This window comes from Alosa alosa, chromosome 9 (genome assembly GCF_017589495.1).
Source record: "Alosa alosa isolate M-15738 ecotype Scorff River chromosome 9, AALO_Geno_1.1, whole genome shotgun sequence".
Classification (NCBI taxonomy): Eukaryota; Metazoa; Chordata; class Actinopteri; order Clupeiformes; family Clupeidae; genus Alosa; species Alosa alosa.
Genome location: NC_063197.1, coordinates 25,512,406 through 25,530,729, shown reverse-complemented (window position 1 = coordinate 25,530,729; position 18,324 = coordinate 25,512,406). Strand labels below are relative to the sequence as shown.

The window sequence follows — 18,324 nt, the reverse complement described above, 5'->3', positions numbered from 1 at the left end:
AAAGCAGTGTGAACTCAAAGGTAACATGCTTTGATCTTATTGTATTATCTGATCTGATTGTACAGTGGAGTTTGGTTATATGTTTATACTTATACTTATATTTACCATTTCTGCTGTAAGTGCATGTTGTGTGTGATGTCTGTATGCTACTGAGACCCCCTGAATTTCCCCTTGGGGATCAATAAAGTATCTATCTATCTATCTATCTATCTATCTATCTATCTATCTATCTATCTGGCTCACTCACCTTCTCCGTTCGGCCCAGTAGCGCAGGTGAAGATGCAGTGCTCATCCTTGATGAAGTGGCCACTGAGAACTATATCCTGACGGCTACTTGCGTCATCACGACCAACCCTATATCAAATAATAAATATAATTTGTTTAAAACGTTTTCCTTTGAGGCTACATTTCATTTTATTCAACAGCCTCACGTGTGTTTCCATAGCTACAGGCAGGAGAGTTAGTGATGGTGGTTAGTTCCCTTACCTTGTGATTCCCTCTTTGATATAGTATAGGAGGCACTCAGACATCAGAGGATCTTCATTCAGGTTCACCAGATGGGGAGTCTGGTACCAAAACAACAGAATGTGAGTGATTTTAATTACACAACTCTACACAATACATCATCATTTTGACTCTCACACCATTCTATTATTCTCAGAATAGTAAACACACCAAGTCCACGCTTCAATAACAATCTTTGTGTATCAGATCTTCAAACAGAGAAAGAAGTTATTCCTCAGTTTGCTCTAGGGCACTTCACATCAGAGAAATCAGGCCACCTCTAATAACAGCTCAGACACACAGATAAAGGTCAACAAGATTCAATCACTCAGGAACATTTGTAATCAAAAAGAGCAAACTGCATTCTGCATGCAAGTGTGAAGAGCTCCCACGGGAGGTGGAAGGAAACACACAAGAGGCTCACACAAAGCTGCCAGTGTCCATGGACACACACCAGAGGACTAGCAACCATGTGTGTGTGTGTGTGTGTGTGTGTGTGTGTACAATCACACAACATTAGTGTTTACTGGAAGACACATACACACACACACACACACACACACAAATGAAGACAATAAACCTCTCCAATGACCTGGTCAAAGCATTTAATGTGTTTGCTCTGGCCATTCTGGACACTTGACTGCTTAAAGCAGCTCTCTCTAACAAGCTGTGGCGCCGTTAAAAACATGAAAGGCACACTCTACTTATCTAAACGATCTCTGAGCAATTTAGTGGCTAGTAATTACCCGCACTTACAGCTATATGGGCTAATGCCACGAACGAGAGCCTGATTAAGTACAGTTCACCTGCACTTTCTTTGTGATATTCGTTTACGCCTCTTTCAAGAGGACACTACATATCCATACGAATGGTAAGAAGGCTCTCCAAAAAAAGAAGAACGTCCTGGCCCTTTTATCACGGCACTGACAGAGAGGAAGGAGAAAGAACAGAGCGTTCAGCGGCAGACAGCCGAGACTCAACAGAGGAGGAGGAGGAGGAGAAAAAAAAGGCAGACTGAGAGGCTCCAGAAGCTCTCCATGGCAACCAACCTCATTGGGGGAGAAGAGGCCCACTGTGTCAATGAACACAGGCTGGGGCTTTCTCTGGGGAGACTTCGGCAGGGCGCAAGGAAGCACAAACAAAATGCACAGAAATCAACCGGCTGTAATTGTTAATCATCGACCTTGTTGCATTAATCTCGCATCCCCCATCCCATCAGTGGGGCTCGGTAGCTTGAGGACTGTACTGTAACTGTACTGATGATGCTGAGGTGCTGAGTGAGTAATAGGTCTGAGTTAGCCAGAGCCATCTGGGGTTTCTGCTTAAGGAGTCTGTTTACCTTTTTGGGTGAAAACACGCCCACCGTGCCGCCATCTTCCCTCATGGCCACACCCATCTCAGCCAGCAGGGCCTCACTGTGCAAAAGCAGAGTCCATGTTAGTTATGTCAATTTCAACAAAGTGTGTGTGTGTTTATGCTTGCTGCATGGAGGTCTAGCGCAGATATCGTAGCGTGTGTCCTTTGGGTTTTTGACCTATGCACAGTACACACACGTGTTCACACTTCCATGTGATGCGTATATGAAGGGCTCAAACTAAACAACCCATGGCCTTGACTAGCAATAGTTAACTGAGAAGCAACTAAATAGTTCTCTGCTGCTGCTGCTGCACTGTATACTATGTGAAGAGAAGTTGCCGTGTGAAAAGCATACATGCTGGCTATATGTTTATGTTGACAACAAATTGTGTTTATGCCGTATATGCAGAACTCTGACTGAGAGACATGCAGAACACATGCAGAACACATGCAGAACACATGCAGAACACATGCTCACCGTTCCATGCGAATGGCCTCTGTGCGGCGAAGCTTCTCCTCCCAGGTCTCATTGAGCTCAGCTATGATTTTCTCCGTTTCCTGGTTGGTATCGCAGAGGAGAACACATCAAGTCAAGACATGCAAGTCCAGCACACCACTACTAACACTACCAGCCATTAGTATTCACTGCTCACTGCACTGCACTGATGAGGGATACAATTTCACTGTGCAACGCAGCGCCAGAACCTGAGGGCAGTAATTTTATAAACATTCAAAAAGGTTAGAATTCCATTAGGCTTCAAATCAATATAGGCTCTGAATTATTTCAAATGTAGGCCAATGGAAGGACACAAATGGTACATTATAATCTGTACACACACGCAGGTTAATGTTATAGAGGATATAGAGATGGCAGTGTGTCAAACCTCCTACACACACCATCACTGTCTCAGAAGCAATTATAGGAGTACACACGTCAAACGCTTCTGCAATATCCATCTCTACCAGTTATCATAAACATGCTGTTTATTTATATACACCGTCAGAACAAAAAGTATTTTTTTATAGTGTGCGTGGTTGCAACCACATTTCCTAAAAAGAACATATTGTTGTTGTTTTTTATTTTACAAAATTTTAACCTATTCTTTGGCTCTGTGATATTTTTTTTTCTGCTTGTGGTTTCCAAGAATACCTGAGATTTATGTACGTCTTCACAGACACTGTTGTGTCCGCACAGAGCAGGCCCAAATGGACCCTTTCAACAATAACAACAAAAACAATGCTTGAACATTCTATTTGGGCCCCAATCTACTTCCTCTGCATTAAGATAACATATGGAATGTTAAAACGGAAGCCTTGTGGGGCCAACTATGATGCTGATAATGGAACTCTCTTGAAAGGGTCCATAAAAGAATATGATTGATGTTGTCATGTTGAATCTGAGCACAGCACACAGCCAGTTGAGCCAGCAGTCTGTGGGGAATTGTGGGATAGAGGAGGACTCACCTTGAGCCTCTCAATGGCCTCCTCGCTCCCAGGGCTGAACATGATGCGGTCGTGCAGGCTGTTGACGGAGCCCGCGCGGCTGGACAGGGCGGAGAGAGACGGGGACGGACTCATCCCAGTCATGGCATTGGTCACTGTGGAGAGATCACCTCTTTGATTGACAGCTTTCCCACTATTGTTATTGTTCTTGTAATCGGATAAGTCTGTCAGGGAGGGTGGGCAGGGCGGGGGTCAAAGGGGTGCGGAGTGGACAGACGAAAGGTGGGGTGGGGGTGGGTTGGGGGGTTGCCAGAGACAGGGAGGCAAGAGGACAGACAGAGAGAAAGGAGGCAGACAGAAAAAAGGAAGAAGAGTGAAGGAAAAATAGAGAGACAAAAACAGAAGAAAAAAGACAGAATAAGTGAAGACGTGTAGAAGGTGGAAATGAACAGGAAAACAAGAAAGAGAAGAAAAAAAAACCAAGAGGCTTTTTAAAAAGTGCGACTCAAGAAGACAAGGATCAAGAAAGTGCAGATAGCGCCTGCATTACAAAAGTGAGACTGAAAAAGGAGGGGGGGAAAGAGTAAGAAAGAAAGACAGCTGAAGCACAGAGCAGCTTAGGGGCCAAAGAGCAAAGGACCTGGCATCACAAAGCACATCCATAAGCAATCAGCCAGAAGCACTACCAAACAGCACATCCACCTTCTCACAGAGACGCTCACAGAGACCCTTCCACTCACACTAGCCTTATGTCTTCAAGGACACACGTCATGTCTTCTATTCTGTAAATGTTCATCAACTTTTAACATCGTATCCCTCTGAAATATGTATCTCTCATGATAACTATTGTTTGGGTTTGAGTGCCAAATGAAATAGCTGATGGAATGTATATTATAACAGGTTGGGGAGATGACAGACATTTGTGTGAATCGATTCACGTGACTCAAGCGGAAGCACCGTAACCCCAACAGGACAGCAAACCCTGGTCCTCGGGGTGCACTCTGTGTGTCTGTGAGATTTGGCTCCATCCGGCTTGGCCCATATGGCATCATTTCCCTTTTTTACGAGCTCTCACTGGTACCCTGGTGAGCAGCGTCTCTTAATTACATTTACTGTATTTGCAGTTCAGCAGATGCTGCGCTTCTCCGAGGCGGATCTGTCCATCCATCAGTGGCGGGAGCCTCTCAGGGAGGGAGACAGGCTGGCTGAAGGCCTCCCTCCACAGCCAAGGCCCCAGCAGTAAGCCACTGGATCAGATTACATGTTAAAAGGCACCCGGCTCCCATTATTATCTGGTGCTGCTGAGCCACTGTGAAACTAGCATGGCCAGATCCATTATGCCAGCAGAAACTATTCCCCACCCCCCATTAAAAATTATGGTCATTTGGGCATGTGTGTCAGAAAGATGATTTCTTATCCAGTCTGCCATGCAGGGGGATTTGTTTGGCCTATAATGGCCTGTCATAAAAGCTGTTAGCCTGCTTATTCGAGCTGAGCATCAGTTATTTATTTTGCAATTAACAGCCTGGTGTTGATAAACTGGAATTCATAAATCTACCTGCACCTTATGGCATTTGCACATGCAGACAGGCTATGGGTGGGTGTCAATACCACCATGTAGATTCAGCTAGTTTCCTGTAAGTAGTGCTGCTTCTATAGCAACAGGGATATATTCAGTTTGAGAGATGAAATTGGATGGTAAACAGTATAAAGTAATAGATTAATATGGGCCAATCTATCTATCTCTATGGCAATGTGGTGTCTGTACACACACCAAGTAATGCTTCCTGAGCTCGTGTCGTCCAGATGTGTCCTGTCATGATGCAACGCAAGCTGGACAAAGAGCCTTTTGATTGGGCTGCAGTGGGCCCACGGCCATGGGAAGTGCCTGTCCATCCGGGCTGGATGACCACGGACAAACACATCCTTGATTCGCAGTCGCTCTATTTAGTTTTATCTGCCTGCATCAAATGGATGAGAGGCTTTTCTGCAGACAGCACCACAGCTGCTCGCCAGTCGTGTTGTGACTGTGAGTGGCTCATCTGGCAACGCTGCATACCCCGAGGGCTTCTGTTTCTCCCACTGACAGAGCTCTCTCATCCAGCTCCAGTCCATGATCCTCTTACCTTTAACCGAGCTGGATGAGAACCGAGACCAATCACTTCATACTAGGCAACAAGAAACATTTTAAGCAGCCATTGCAGTGCAGCGATCAGCCAGCAGGGGGTAGCACAGCTCAGTGTCATTTACAACACAAGGAATTAATGTTTGCCCTCCTTTTCTCTTGCAAGTGATGTAAGAATACCTCCACGGCCTTAAATTCATATTCCAATCTACATCGTAACAGATGACATAAAAACAGGTCCTCACTGAGGACACAGATACAACGTTGTCATGATGCTGAAGCCAGTGCGGATGGCCATGCTAACGCCAACGCATACGGCAGCAGGATCAAGCTGCCTCCAGGCTCTGCGTCTGCCACTCGGATACCCAGCTGCAGCGTGCTCTCGCTTTCATACTAGCACAAACAAATCTGTCGAGTCACTCAGAGTGCAGCACTGACAATATGGGAGCGTTGCCATGACGAAAGGGTGTTCCGTGGTACATTTTCTGCTACTGTTTCTTTTTGGTTTTTATCTGTGATGATTATTAATCATTTCATCTACAATATCTAAGACATGTAACGAGAAATGTCTAAGGATCTTTTCTTTGACAGTGTCTGATGCTACAGTACATTTAATTGATTTGTATTTTGCAGCACATCACTGAGTACCTTTTCCTGTGCATTTGCATTCATTTCCTGTTTGAGGAGAGCCACATGCATGGACATGAGAGCGAGAGAGCTGAGAGTCCTGAGAGGCAGAGGTCTTTCTAACGACTTTCAAAAAATCTCATCCAGGCCAGAGCAAGAGTAGGCTAGTATATACGGTGCAGAAGACAACCAAAAGAAACACAGCTCCCAGGTAGCACAGATCAAGCCGTTCTGCAGCACCAGAGTACACCAAGCACACACTGCAGCCTCACAGTGCGATCAGCCCACAAAAACACCCAAAAACCCACAAGCCCACCCCAACCCACACACCCCAAGCCCAGGCCAACACCCAGACCCAAGGCTGTAGAACATCGGACCAGCCTATCTCAAGCTGGGCCATAGTTCTGTCAATCATCATTGGCCTCTCCAGAATGTATACTTTATCAAGAAGAGTGTAGCAAAATTAAGAGAGTCTATGAGTCCAATTATGTGGTTAAATATTCTGTAAGTTGGTCTAAATATTGATCAGGAATGTGTTGACAGCCTAGGTGTTGGCCTGTCCACCAATGAGAGTTCCACCAACCACTGGCCAGACAAGTCTAGCATTGGGAATCTCAGACAGACAAAAACGAAACGATATTAAAAAAAAAACATCATTTCTTTTCCCAAGAGGGACCCTGGTGCTGCAGAGCGTCCAGCAACTGCTAGAGTCAGCCAGTCCTGGAGAGAACGGCAAGAGCATGGAGAGGAGAGCCAAAGAAACACACATGTCAAACCAGCCATCTCAGTGTCTGACCCCCGATATGCTGAGGAAGAGAGAGAGAGAGAGAGAGAGAGAGAGAGATAGAGAGAAGAAAAAGATGGAGAGAGAGAGAAGGAGAGTGTGAGATAGACACAAATGCAGAGAAGAAGAGTGAATGGTGAAAACAGTGTGATTTAGCATTAGATTACCCATTACATTAGATGTGTGTGTGTGAGTGTGTGTGTGTGTGTGAGTGTGTGTGTGTGTGTGTGTGTGTGTGTGTGTGTGTGTGTGTGTGTTTGTGTGTGTGTGTTGTGTGTGTGTGTGAGTGTATGTGTGTGTGTGTGTGTGTGTGTGTGTGTGTGTGTGTGTGTGTGTGTGTGTGTGTGTGTGTGTGTGTGTGTGTGTGTGTGTGTGTGTGTGTGTGTGTGTGTGTGTGTGTGTGTGTCTGTGTGTCTGTGTGTGAGAGAGTGAGTGAATGTGTGCATGGAAAGTAAGCAGAGAGAAATGGCTGTGACCATGTTGTGGAGATGGTGGAAGAGAGAGGGAGGAGCTGAATAGCGTGAGATCTGTCCACATTCTGGAGGGCGGTTGGCCATTTGTGTTTGTAAACTTCAGTGGGTTGTGTTGTGTGTATACGAGTGAGGGCACACATGCAAAATCACTCATTTTTCACAAATTTACAGTAATCATGTGAGAGTCTGCAATATATTATGGAAAACACTATGGAAAATCTACAAGCCTATTAAGCCTTTTGTGTGAACACACATTCACACACACACACACACACACACACAGACGCACACACACACATACACACAAACACGCACGTACTGTAAATACAAACACAAACACACACACACACACACACACTCAAAAGCTGTTCTGAAAGCTGACCGAAGCTCAAAATCTCATTTTGATAAATGTCAGGATAAAATTGACTGATCGGAGGTCAGGTAGGTAGCACCAGCCTCCGCAGTGGCGTGGCGGGGGAGCAGCGGCGGTCGAGCCCTTACTCTCGATGATGTCTCCGAGGCCCTGGGAGCAGAGGAGGTCCCTGAGGCGCGCCACCTCCTCCTTCAGCTCCCGCACCAGGCGGTTGTTGGGGTCCTCATTGATGACGGCGTTGCAACGGATCTGCTTTGCCCGGTCAGCATACCTGAGTTAGCCAGAGAAATGCAACGTTATTCAGCAGAACGTAAGAAAAACGCCCTAAAAGCTACAGGCTCCCGGTCAGATTCAGATTTTATTTTTTATCTTGTTTTTAAAGTTTTACATAAACAATGAAGTTTCACATCATATCTGAAACACTGATTTGCTTCCAGTTAACTTACTTCTTCCATTTATGGAACACAGTGCACATTCACACTAGACCCTTTGGTCCGGACGAGTTCGTTTGGACTATTGGTTCGGTCAATTTTCATAATGTGAATACAGTCTACCAAACTCGGGTGCGGACCCGAGACCGGACCAGAGGTCTGGGGTATGGTTTGCCAGAACTCCGGTACGGTTTGAATGCTATCCATTCTAAAACCAGGAAATAAACTGCCTTTTTCGGCGAAATTGCCAAGAGATATTGGTAAATAGAAGCTAGTATTTATGACATAAACGGACCCTGGTGCGCAATAAAAAAAATGTAATGTGAACGGAGACAAGCTGGGTCAGGGCTAAGGGGAAGTAATCGCACTCAGGTTCAGTCCAATTAAACGGACCAAGTGTGAAGGCAACCGAAACCCTACAGTATGAGTTCAGTAGCATGTGTCACAATAGTATGTTAGATCGTTTGCATCTAACACTGTGTGTGAACCTCTAGGGAACGTTGCATAATGTATAATATATACTCTAGTTGGGTATGGATTAGTAAAGTATAACTCTGAAGGATGTGGAGCTCACAGATAATTCTATGTGAAGGGATTAAAAATGAGCCGCCATTGCCCCTGCTCATGTTACTATCATTGAGGGAGAGGAGTCAGTAGTATGCATCTCTGCCAGTCGCAGGTGTTTGGAACATAGAACATTTTGGAGCCCTATAATGGAGCTGTGTGATCGGGCTGCGTTAGCACATGTGCTTTCACTGCTATACACATTGATACCAACTCTAGCTCTCACATTAACACCTACCTCATGTCTCCAAAGACAGCACTTAGGACTTCGACAAGGCTGCTAATCAGTGAGTGGAGTTCAAACAAACTCTGCATCTCATTGGCACATCAGCCTTCTTTTCAGCAGCTCCCTCTGCAGCGCTGGTGTGTGTGCGTGTGTGTGTGTGTGTGTGAGGGGGTGCTTGAAGAGTGATGCCACTGCAGGTGCAGGACAAAGACGGAGCGGCAGCAACCTGATCTGCCGTTAGGTAACACTCCACCGCACTCACTTCCCTCGTCCTCAATTTCCATCCGCTCATAGCAGCTTAACGGCTCTAAAGGTGAGGCCAGAAAACTGCAGCAATGCAGTGGCTTCCTAATCATTCACCACCTCTGCAATATATCCATCTTCCCCTGTCTGTATCATTTCTTTTCAACATCCATCTGTGTTCCTATGTTTTTTTTGCAGATGGTTGACAAAAGTAGAACATATCAGTATTCCATAATGTGGACACAATAAGTTAATTTTTAATTTTAAAAAGTAATTTTTTCTACTCCTATGCTCCTCTAGGGATGACCACCTCTGGTCATATTTTGTTCTTTGACCCAGATCTTTCATTCTGTCCATCAGACCATGATTTCAGTAAGTCACCTAAACAAAGGCCTATCAGTGATGACCCTCCATAACGGTGCTCCACTGAATGGCACTAATTAATGATGCTGTGCTGTAGGCTGCGATGTACCTGAGGGTGCTGAGAGTCTCGTCGTAGTTGATATCAGCAGGACTGAGGGCGGCCACCATGGCAGTGCGAGAGTTGCCACCTAGAGGTGAGAAGAAACAACTCATTCTAAATAATAAAGTTAGGATTCAGCCAGCGAATCCAATGCCATAGTATCAGAAATGTGCAGTTTAATGTCACATGAGCAGTAAACCACAAGCAAATAAGAAGAGGGACACAGAGTGGTGACATCTGGAAACAGAAGCAAGTCAACTCCTGATTTAGATTTATGGTCATTTTCAGTGGGCACTGGGCAGTTTAGGTCACGTATATATTGTATACGTATACATGCTGGTCCAACCCAACAGGTGCTGAGTGACCAGCTGGACAGGTGAGTGAGTGAAGTCCGTACCCAGATTCTCCCTCAGTAGCCAGGTCAGCACAGAGTCTCTGTAGGGGATGTGGCTCTCCACCTTCTTCTTCTTCTTGTTCTAGATAACAAATGCCATTGATATCATATTATCCTCACACAACACATCAAAGGGAATAGATAGGCCTTACATATTTCAAGCTGCCATAGGGATTGTTCTGACGATTTTGGGGAATTTGCACTCACTTTGTTTGTTCCAGAATCCTGAGGGAGAAACCGGAAATTAAGGCACATGTCTGTACGTGTTCCAGGTTCAAAATGAATATCATGAGAGAGCAAATACATTATATGAGATGTTTTGGTCACTTACCACCTCTGCCAAGGCTGATATGACCTTTCCCAAAGTTGTCAGGGATTTGTTGATATTTGCTCCTTCCTGAAATAGCATGAGCATTTTTTTTAGTGACAACAAGGGACAAAGTAAAAAAAACCTCTGACTACTGATTCTGTCTATAGGTCATAAGGTGTTCTTTTTAAGCAGGCAAAATTCAACATTGGTATCATTCAACGTACAGTACAAACAGTATTTGACAAAATGAAGCGTCATACCAATAGTATGTATGTATATATCATTATTAATAGCATACTGTATAACTTAATTGTGAACAAAATCTTGAGATTGAAGAATAATTAACAATAAATTGAAGAGATCCCCTGCATTCCATTATCATTTTATTTTCCATTTGTGTGATATTGTAATGATTTTGACAGTGCAGTCTGTCACAAGATGACACAGAAAGGGGAATAGAGGGTAGAGAAATCTGCGACGAAGGAGGTGTGTGTGTGTGCATGTGTGTGTGTGTGTGTGTGTGTGTGTGTGTGTGTGTGTGTGTGTGTGTGTGTGTGTGTGCATGTGCATGTGTGTGTGTGTGTGTGTGTGTGTGTGTGTGTGTGTGTCTCACCTTCAGTCTGGTGCCTTTGGCCCCCGTGGAGTCGGCCCTCTCGCTGCCGGCCAGATCCACCAGGCTGATTTTGCTGACCTGCGAGACAGAGCAGCGACGTGCAAAAGGCTGAATCAATCCCCCCGTGGCTGACAGGCTTAAGCAACCTCTCCCTCCCTCCATCCCTGCCTTCCTCTACGCTTACAAATGATGACCTCCCCAATGTCAAACCACATTAAGCACAACTAGCCTCGCCGAGGAGCAGAGCAAGTCTGCATCACGTGGCTGATGCCAAAGCGGCCCGCTGGCCGTCTCTTCCTGAAGGACCACTGAGGAGGTCAGTGTGATTGAATAAGGTCGGCATATGTGGTGACAGGATACCACAACCGCCTCCACCGTAACCCCCACCGACACCACCCAGACCAGAGTGTCACCCCTGTGGCAGTACCTTCTCGGAGGTGTTTTCGCTCTCGGAGTCGTGGCGCTTTTGGGTGAAGATGATGTTAAAGACAGCGTGCGACCGGCTGCTTGTCTCGTTCATGTTGGTGGCGGCCACAGTCCTGCCAGGCAAACAGGAGTGAGAGCGAGGGAGAGAGAAGAGGGGAGGGAGGGAGGGAGGGAGGGAGGGAGGGATGGGAAAGAGAGAAGTGAGGAACAGCAGCCAAATGATGACAAGGTGCTGATGGACAGAAAATAATACCCCAAACTCCGAGAGCAATGCCAGCCACAGCTGCACACTGAACCCTACGTCCCATGTCATTCAGCCTACACACGTCTCAAGCTAATGCGCGTGTGCCTGCACTCTCTAGCCTCCATGTGAAGCACTGAGGTGTTGTCTCAGCACACGGTTCATTCATTAGCATACATTAGCCTGCACTGAAGGCAGTTCAAGGTGTACCATGGAGCGCAAGCCATCATAAACACCTTGTCCGTGAGCCAGTGAACCTGCACCTTGTTTACTGCTGAAATATGGGAGCTCATTTTTCTTCCATTTTTCTAATTAGCACTTTGTGAATGAGCGATGATTTACAAGCAAGTAATTGATTCACTTTCAGCAAGTGAAAACAACTGAACTAATGCTCTATTAACGTGAAGTATAAGATGGGGGGGTTATATGGAGGATGCAGGGCAGCATCGGGTGTTGGGGTGGGGTGGGGGTGGGGGCAATCCCATTTTCCTAATACTTGAGGAAGTGCGACATAAATTAGATGTTGTCTCCTTGCACTGCAACACCCCATTCAGAGCTACTTGGCTGCTTTGCCAATGACTGGCTACTGAAGCATAATTGTATGGTGGGTTGAGAGTGAGACGCTAATATATGTAATCTAGGCAGGGCTAAGTGGGAAATATGGGGTTCCTCTTAGCTAATGTCTACTACTAGGATCAACAGTACACAAAGACAGCATTGGGTTATCAACATAATCACACCATTAGTTACTCTGCTGTTTGCTTGCAAGAAAAGCAAATATAAATCACTGCATTTATATAGCTAAAACTATAGCAAACCAGGGCACCAAGAGACAGGAACTTTAACTTTATTTTGGCTCAACACATCCATGAAGTGTATTTGCATACAGTAGTTTGGTTAAATTGATGGCCACATTGAATGCTGTCTAAATTTTAATTAGGACAGACAACAATGCCAATAATGTTGTGCAATGACCTACTTGGCACCATGTTCAGTTCTCTTCGTGTTTGATGTCTTAGTCATCAAAATTCCATGACCGGTCAATGTCAAAAGGATAAAGGGAATGTTCGGCAGTCTTTAATTGGTCGATACATTCACTCTAGTCGAAATATGCTAAACATGACACAGAGGGCAGACAAACAGGGTGAATACTGTTGTCATTCATACAAACACACTGTATGGGAATGTCTCTTTCCATTCTGTTTCTAATCAGATGCTGGACAACAGACAACTCAATATGTGTCTGTTCCCAAGGGGCCCTGACAACCAAACCCCTTAATTAAGGCTTGGGAATCTAACAGAGACCATTCTAGAGTCAATCACATCTCCTAATGGTCGCAAGACTCTTCATAGCAGTGAAAGGGAAACACAAAGTACATATCCTCTCGTACCCTCACATCCAAGTACTGTACATATCCTCTCGTGAAATTGGGGGGCCATTTTAAAGCTGTCTGCGTTACTCATACCTAGCTTTGTTTCCCGAGTCCATCAGGTCTTGAATGTCGTTGTAGGAGGTGACGGCCAGCTTGGACAGGTCCTCCACGTACGGGCCGAGAAGGGGGTGCTCTCGCACCCGCAGGTTGCCCTTGTTTTTGGGGTTCAGCAGGTCCCGCACACGTTCACAGTAGATCTCCATGTAGCTCACCTAAACAGGAAATAAGTCACAGTGTGTCAACCACAGTGAACCACAGTGATTAGTGTTTCATTTAATCTGAACATCTGCGTACAGAGGGTCTTAGTGAAGCCACGCTGCTCATACATAACGGCTTGATATATTCTGACAGACCGCGACAGCAAAAATGAGACTGGGACACTTACCTCCACAGAGTAGGACATGCTGTTGTCATTGTTGACATTAATCTTGGTGAACAAGTCTTCACACAGCTGGTGGGAGACACAGACAGAGGAGCAGTGAGAAAGAGTGAGAGAGAGAGATAGAGAGAGAGAGAGAGAGAGAGAAAGAGAGAGGGTGACAGAGAGAGAGAAAAGAGAAAATGGGATGAGGTAAAAGTAAAAATACAGACAGATAATGGGAGAGAGCGAGAGAGAGAGAGAGATAGAGAGCACTCAGTATAGTATTGTAACATCACTGGTAATTGAAGTTGACCAGTTTTGCCGATACTACATACATGGCCTACTGTTTGCTCACATCTCTGTAATCTTCATTGATTGAATGCTGCTTACATTCCCCTTTCAGACCCATGCTTGCACTCCCTCTCTACTCACAAGGAAATAATTCTAATGGCTTTCAGATACTCCTGCTTGCATGGTCACAAACAAGACAGGACACAGATAAGGAGGGCAAACACATGGCTGATTGGTTGTGTACATACTACAGACAGAGCATGGTGCCACGGCAGCCATGTTGTCTGGGAACAGACTCATCAACATCACATTGCTCAGATGGGTCACAGGCATAATCTCACACTACAGGTGATCTCTCGTCACACTCCTGCCCCATCATCCTGGTGCTGACTTTGTGTATGTGTGAGTGTGTGTGTGTGTGTGAGTGTGTGTGTGTGTGTGTGTGTGTGTGTGTGTGTGTGTGTGTGTGTGTGTGTGCTAAAGGGCAAGGGCAAGAAGTTTTGCTTTCTAGTTTCAGTGGAAGGATCCAATCAAATCAAGTAATTGATGTTATGACCAGACCCAGATGTAAGGTCCAAATTAGAGTGTAGATTGCAGACCAAGATGTGTATACATGGTGATAATCCTATTTATAATAGTACAAAATATGATCTAGTGCTGGGTGTGCATCTGGATAGGATGTTTTGCTTGGTAAATATATGTGTGCTTAAGCGGGGATCACATTAGCCAGCGGCAAGCGGCAGGTTTTCTATTGTTCTCTATGGTTCGGCAGCGGAACGGTGGCAACGCTGGCGTAACGCTTGTGTTGAACAAGCTGAGCGTTGAACTTGGTTAAACTTTCAAAGCGCAACACAAGCGTATTCAATTGACAAACTGTTTGTGTTGCTTAGGAACGAGATAAAACGTATTATGTCTAAGCGTTGCGTTACGTTTGCCGCTTGCTGCTGGCTGATGTGATCCCCGCCTTACTCAGATTCACTGGACCATGGTGCTATGCCTTTATGGTACCTCTCCCCTAGTGAAAGTGAATCGGATGTGCCTTGTGTGTCTGTGTGTTGTACCCATAGATAGGATTGTATGTTATGGTTATGGTTATGGTTATGGTTATGTTTTTATGGGATTTGGCAGACGCCTTTGTCCAAAGCGACACACACAAAAACAATATAATATTTAAAATTTAACAGGGAACAGATTAGAATGTTGGTCAAACTATAATAAGGAGAATAGCAATAATAAACAACAATGTCAATTCAATCAATAGCCTAATAAAATAAGCAATGAAAATGAGGAAAAAAAGCAATAATAAACAATAATGCCCATTCAATCAATAATATAAAAACAATAACATGGTAAGACTACATTAAGGAGAATAAGACTACATTAAGGAGAATACTATTGACATAGTATGTGCAGTCTTTGTGTGTCTGTACCAGAGGGATGATGCCTTGCTGGTCCGTCTCTTGTCTCCCCATCATGGTGTAGGATTTGCCGGCTCCCGTCTGCCCGTAGGCGAAGATGCAGACGTTGTAGCCCTCGAAGGCGTGGAGCAGCATCTCCTCCCCGATGTCTCGGTACACCTGCTTCTGGGACGCATAGTTGATGTCCTCTGGCTGCAGACAATACAACAGCGAGGCGCATATCACTACCCACAATGCACCGTGCCAGTGAATCATTCATGTCTGACTCCAGATCTGAGTTCATTTTCACGCAAAGAATTAGGCCACCACCAAAGGATTTGATTCTCTCTGGTGTTCAGATGCGTACTCATCCTAGGATTCCTGTCTTACTGCAAGATGGCTCCTTTGCTATACTGATGGTGTAAGTGGGTGACATATGAAGCTCTGTGTCTCATATTGTATGCTAATGAGCTGTGAAAATTTTGAAATTTTCATACCAAAAATGGCAGTTCTTAATAGGAATATGACTCAGTGGGTTATGGCTATGCACAGTTACACATGTGTTAATCATGAGCTGAGCTGCTCACTTGACATCACTACAGCATCAAATTAATCAATTCAAAGCTAACGAGCTACTTATGTGAATCAAATATTTGCATACTTTATAACCTACTGCTAAGACAATACAGCAATTGCCGTCATGCCCTGAGAGGTTTCACGTCTGATCTTAAAATGGCTCTTTTAACTAAAGTGGTGTTTAATTCACACATATTTTCCACAATTACATAACAAAAGCAGCATGGACTATTGACGAAATGTGTTGCCAACAGCTGACAGACATCATTGACAGGAATTGTAGATGAATGCAAAATTTGTATACTCTGGCTCGACATCGCTCATTTATTCCATACAGATTATAAACCAGATGTGTTGTCCATGATGAACACGTTGTACATATTACATGATGTTAGTAATACACTGGATCCATGTCAGGGGTGTTTCATTTCTCTCACTCACCGTTGTGTGGGACCAGTAAGAGTAATCAAAGTTGAAACTCTTATTCTCTTTTGGTGCTTTGGGATTGAGGATCGCTGAAACACAGAGATAAGACGACAGGAAAAAGGGCTGGGGTTAGACAACATACGTATGCGCACATCAACAAGTGCCACGCTGGACTCCAGGTCCGTGGCGGTCAGCCACACGCGCGCACACGCGCACACACACACACACACACACACACGCGCGCGCGCGCACATACACACACTCACACATACACACAACCAGGAAGCGCTGAGTCACCCACCTCCCCTCCCAGAAACACTTTAGACAAATTACAGACGGCCGGGCAGCAGCCGGCGCACTGCCGCAGCTCTGGACGAGCGGCCTGCATTGCCCGGCGAGGGGAGCCTGTCTCGGGAGAGTGAGAATTAGAGCGGGCACTGATTAGATTTATGATGGGGGGACGCTGAAGAGGCACGGCGAGAGCCACGTCACCTGAATTAAAATGAAACGCAGGAGAGACAGGTCAGGGGGGTGAGCTCATTATCATCGCACTGAGCTAAGTGGTATTGATGACGCATCCACGCAGTGCAGACAGTATCCTCAGGCTTCAGTGTTTAAATTAAAGTGCTGACAGAACAGTCTTCATTACTGGCCTTCCCCACAGATTTACATTGTAATCACATCATAATCTACATAAACTAAATTACAGGCACTCTGCATGCTTCACAATTTATAGGAAGGAACTGTAATGGGCATTACGGGAAATGTCTGTCCCTTCTTCAATTAGAGGAGCTCACAGTCCACTAAACATCTCAACAAAATGCAACAAAATAACACTGTATTCATAATGGTTTGAATAAGACGCAGAAATGCTTCCTGGCCCCATTTAGTAAAGACATCTAAATTAATCTGAGCTAAATTAGGCATGTGTATTTTCATCCCCCGCATTTTGTTCCTCGGGTTTGTTTGGAAGGATCCAAAGTCACCTCCCCTTTGGCCAGAGAGCACTGCAGAGAGTAGAGTATAAATTATCCAAAGCAGTGAGAGAGACACAGAGTGTAAACCTTGCATGGCCTGATATACACACTGCGACAGACATTCCTCAGCTCCTCCATTTAACATTAGCATCTCATTAGCATCACAAAAAGATCTCAAAGACAACTTTATTTGACTGTGACTTGACAGTGTGACCACTCCTGAGGAACACTGAGCGCTGAGGCTGAGTAAGCCTCAGTCTCCAATCATCACAAGGTGCTCAAGGACAGCCACAGCCACATCACAATGCCAGCCAGCAAATCAAGTGAGCCAAAAATGCCTGTGGTAGACAATAGGCCAAAGGAGTCATTACTCACCTTCTTTGACATAGAAAGGAGATCTAGAACAGTATTAGCACTTCCTTCCTCAGCAGTCTCATCCACTTATTTATTTAATATTTCATAACCACTTTTGTTAACACGAGTACAGCCAAAGAGGATGAGTTGCTTCCATTCACTTGTGCTAATTGGCTCTCTTTGAAAGATAGAGCAGGGGTACAGATACATGATTCAACAACCTAGAAACAAATGTAGCTTTAAAAGGGACCTTCCTCTCCTCTCCTCTCCTCTCCTCTCCTCTCCTCTCCTCTCCTCTCCTCCCCCCCCCCTCCCCTCTCCTCTCCTCTCCTCCCCTCTCCTCCCCTCTCCTCTCCTCTCCTCCCCTGCCCTCTCCTGTCTGTTGGCTCTCGTTCCCCCACCTCCAGCACGCCCAAGCGCCTCTGCTGTGACAGCAGGCCGACACTCATCCCATGGCACCCTCTCTCTCCGGCACTCCTACACAGTCACTACAGATGCCCGCCTGCCTGCCCGCCCGCCTGCCCGCCTGCCTGCCTGCCCGCCTGCCCGGGAAGGTGGCAGAGAGGGAACAAGCAGACAAGTCCTACTTCTGGATGATGGTACCGTCAGGAGAGGCACACGGTTTCATGTACTCACACTACACCCTGCTAATGGTGATGACCTGCCAGTGTGTATCCCATTAGTGATTGGGTTGCACTGCAGACATACTGTATCTACCACAAATGACATGCAACTGCTTATTCTGAAAATCAATAAGAGAATTTACCATGACGTCACAATAACAATATACATTCTTCCGGGTGGCAAAAGCTGAAGCATTCTCCATTGGCACTACTAGTAAACAAACTCTTCCATGTCATTTGACCAGGGCAGAGCGATCAAGAAAACAGAGTAAATGGCTTGAATGAATGAT

General features: G+C 45.4%; 1 protein-coding gene and 1 long non-coding RNA gene across 28 annotated transcripts in view; one reads left to right on the top strand and one right to left on the bottom strand.

Moving 5' to 3' along the window:
* kif1aa (kinesin family member 1Aa) overlaps positions 1–18,324 on the bottom strand; it is a 65,280-nt gene that overhangs the window by 32,549 nt on the left and 14,407 nt on the right. For 13 of the 26 annotated variants that reach the window (XM_048253389.1, XM_048253390.1, XM_048253393.1 and 10 more), the window contains exons 3-19: positions 16,096–16,169; positions 15,112–15,291; positions 13,415–13,480; positions 13,063–13,241; positions 11,357–11,468; positions 10,930–11,007; positions 10,338–10,403; positions 10,214–10,231; positions 10,010–10,088; positions 9,622–9,700; positions 7,814–7,956; positions 6,823–6,861; positions 3,325–3,527; positions 2,339–2,418; positions 1,844–1,919; positions 487–566; positions 248–354 (exon numbers count right to left, since the gene is read on the bottom strand). In XM_048253389.1, coding sequence (XP_048109346.1) covers positions 248–354; positions 487–566; positions 1,844–1,919; positions 2,339–2,418; positions 3,325–3,527; positions 6,823–6,861; positions 7,814–7,956; positions 9,622–9,700; positions 10,010–10,088; positions 10,214–10,231; positions 10,338–10,403; positions 10,930–11,007; positions 11,357–11,468; positions 13,063–13,241; positions 13,415–13,480; positions 15,112–15,291; positions 16,096–16,169 — 1,659 coding nt within the window. The remainder of the gene's footprint in view (positions 1–247; positions 355–486; positions 567–1,843; positions 1,920–2,338; positions 2,419–3,324; positions 3,528–6,822; positions 6,862–7,813; positions 7,957–9,621; positions 9,701–10,009; positions 10,089–10,213; positions 10,232–10,337; positions 10,404–10,929; positions 11,008–11,356; positions 11,469–13,062; positions 13,242–13,414; positions 13,481–15,111; positions 15,292–16,095; positions 16,170–18,324) is intronic. The other 13 variants (XM_048253400.1, XM_048253414.1, XM_048253415.1 and 10 more) reach the window with 3 other exon arrangements.
* On the top strand, positions 3,773–4,519 carry LOC125301115. 2 transcript variants are annotated; one of them, XR_007194676.1, is made up of 3 exons: positions 3,773–3,857; positions 4,204–4,314; positions 4,428–4,519. It is a non-coding gene; the product is annotated as an uncharacterized LOC125301115 (long non-coding RNA). The 2 variants fall into 2 exon arrangements; XR_007194675.1 differs by lacking the exon at positions 3,773–3,857 and adding an exon at positions 4,036–4,087.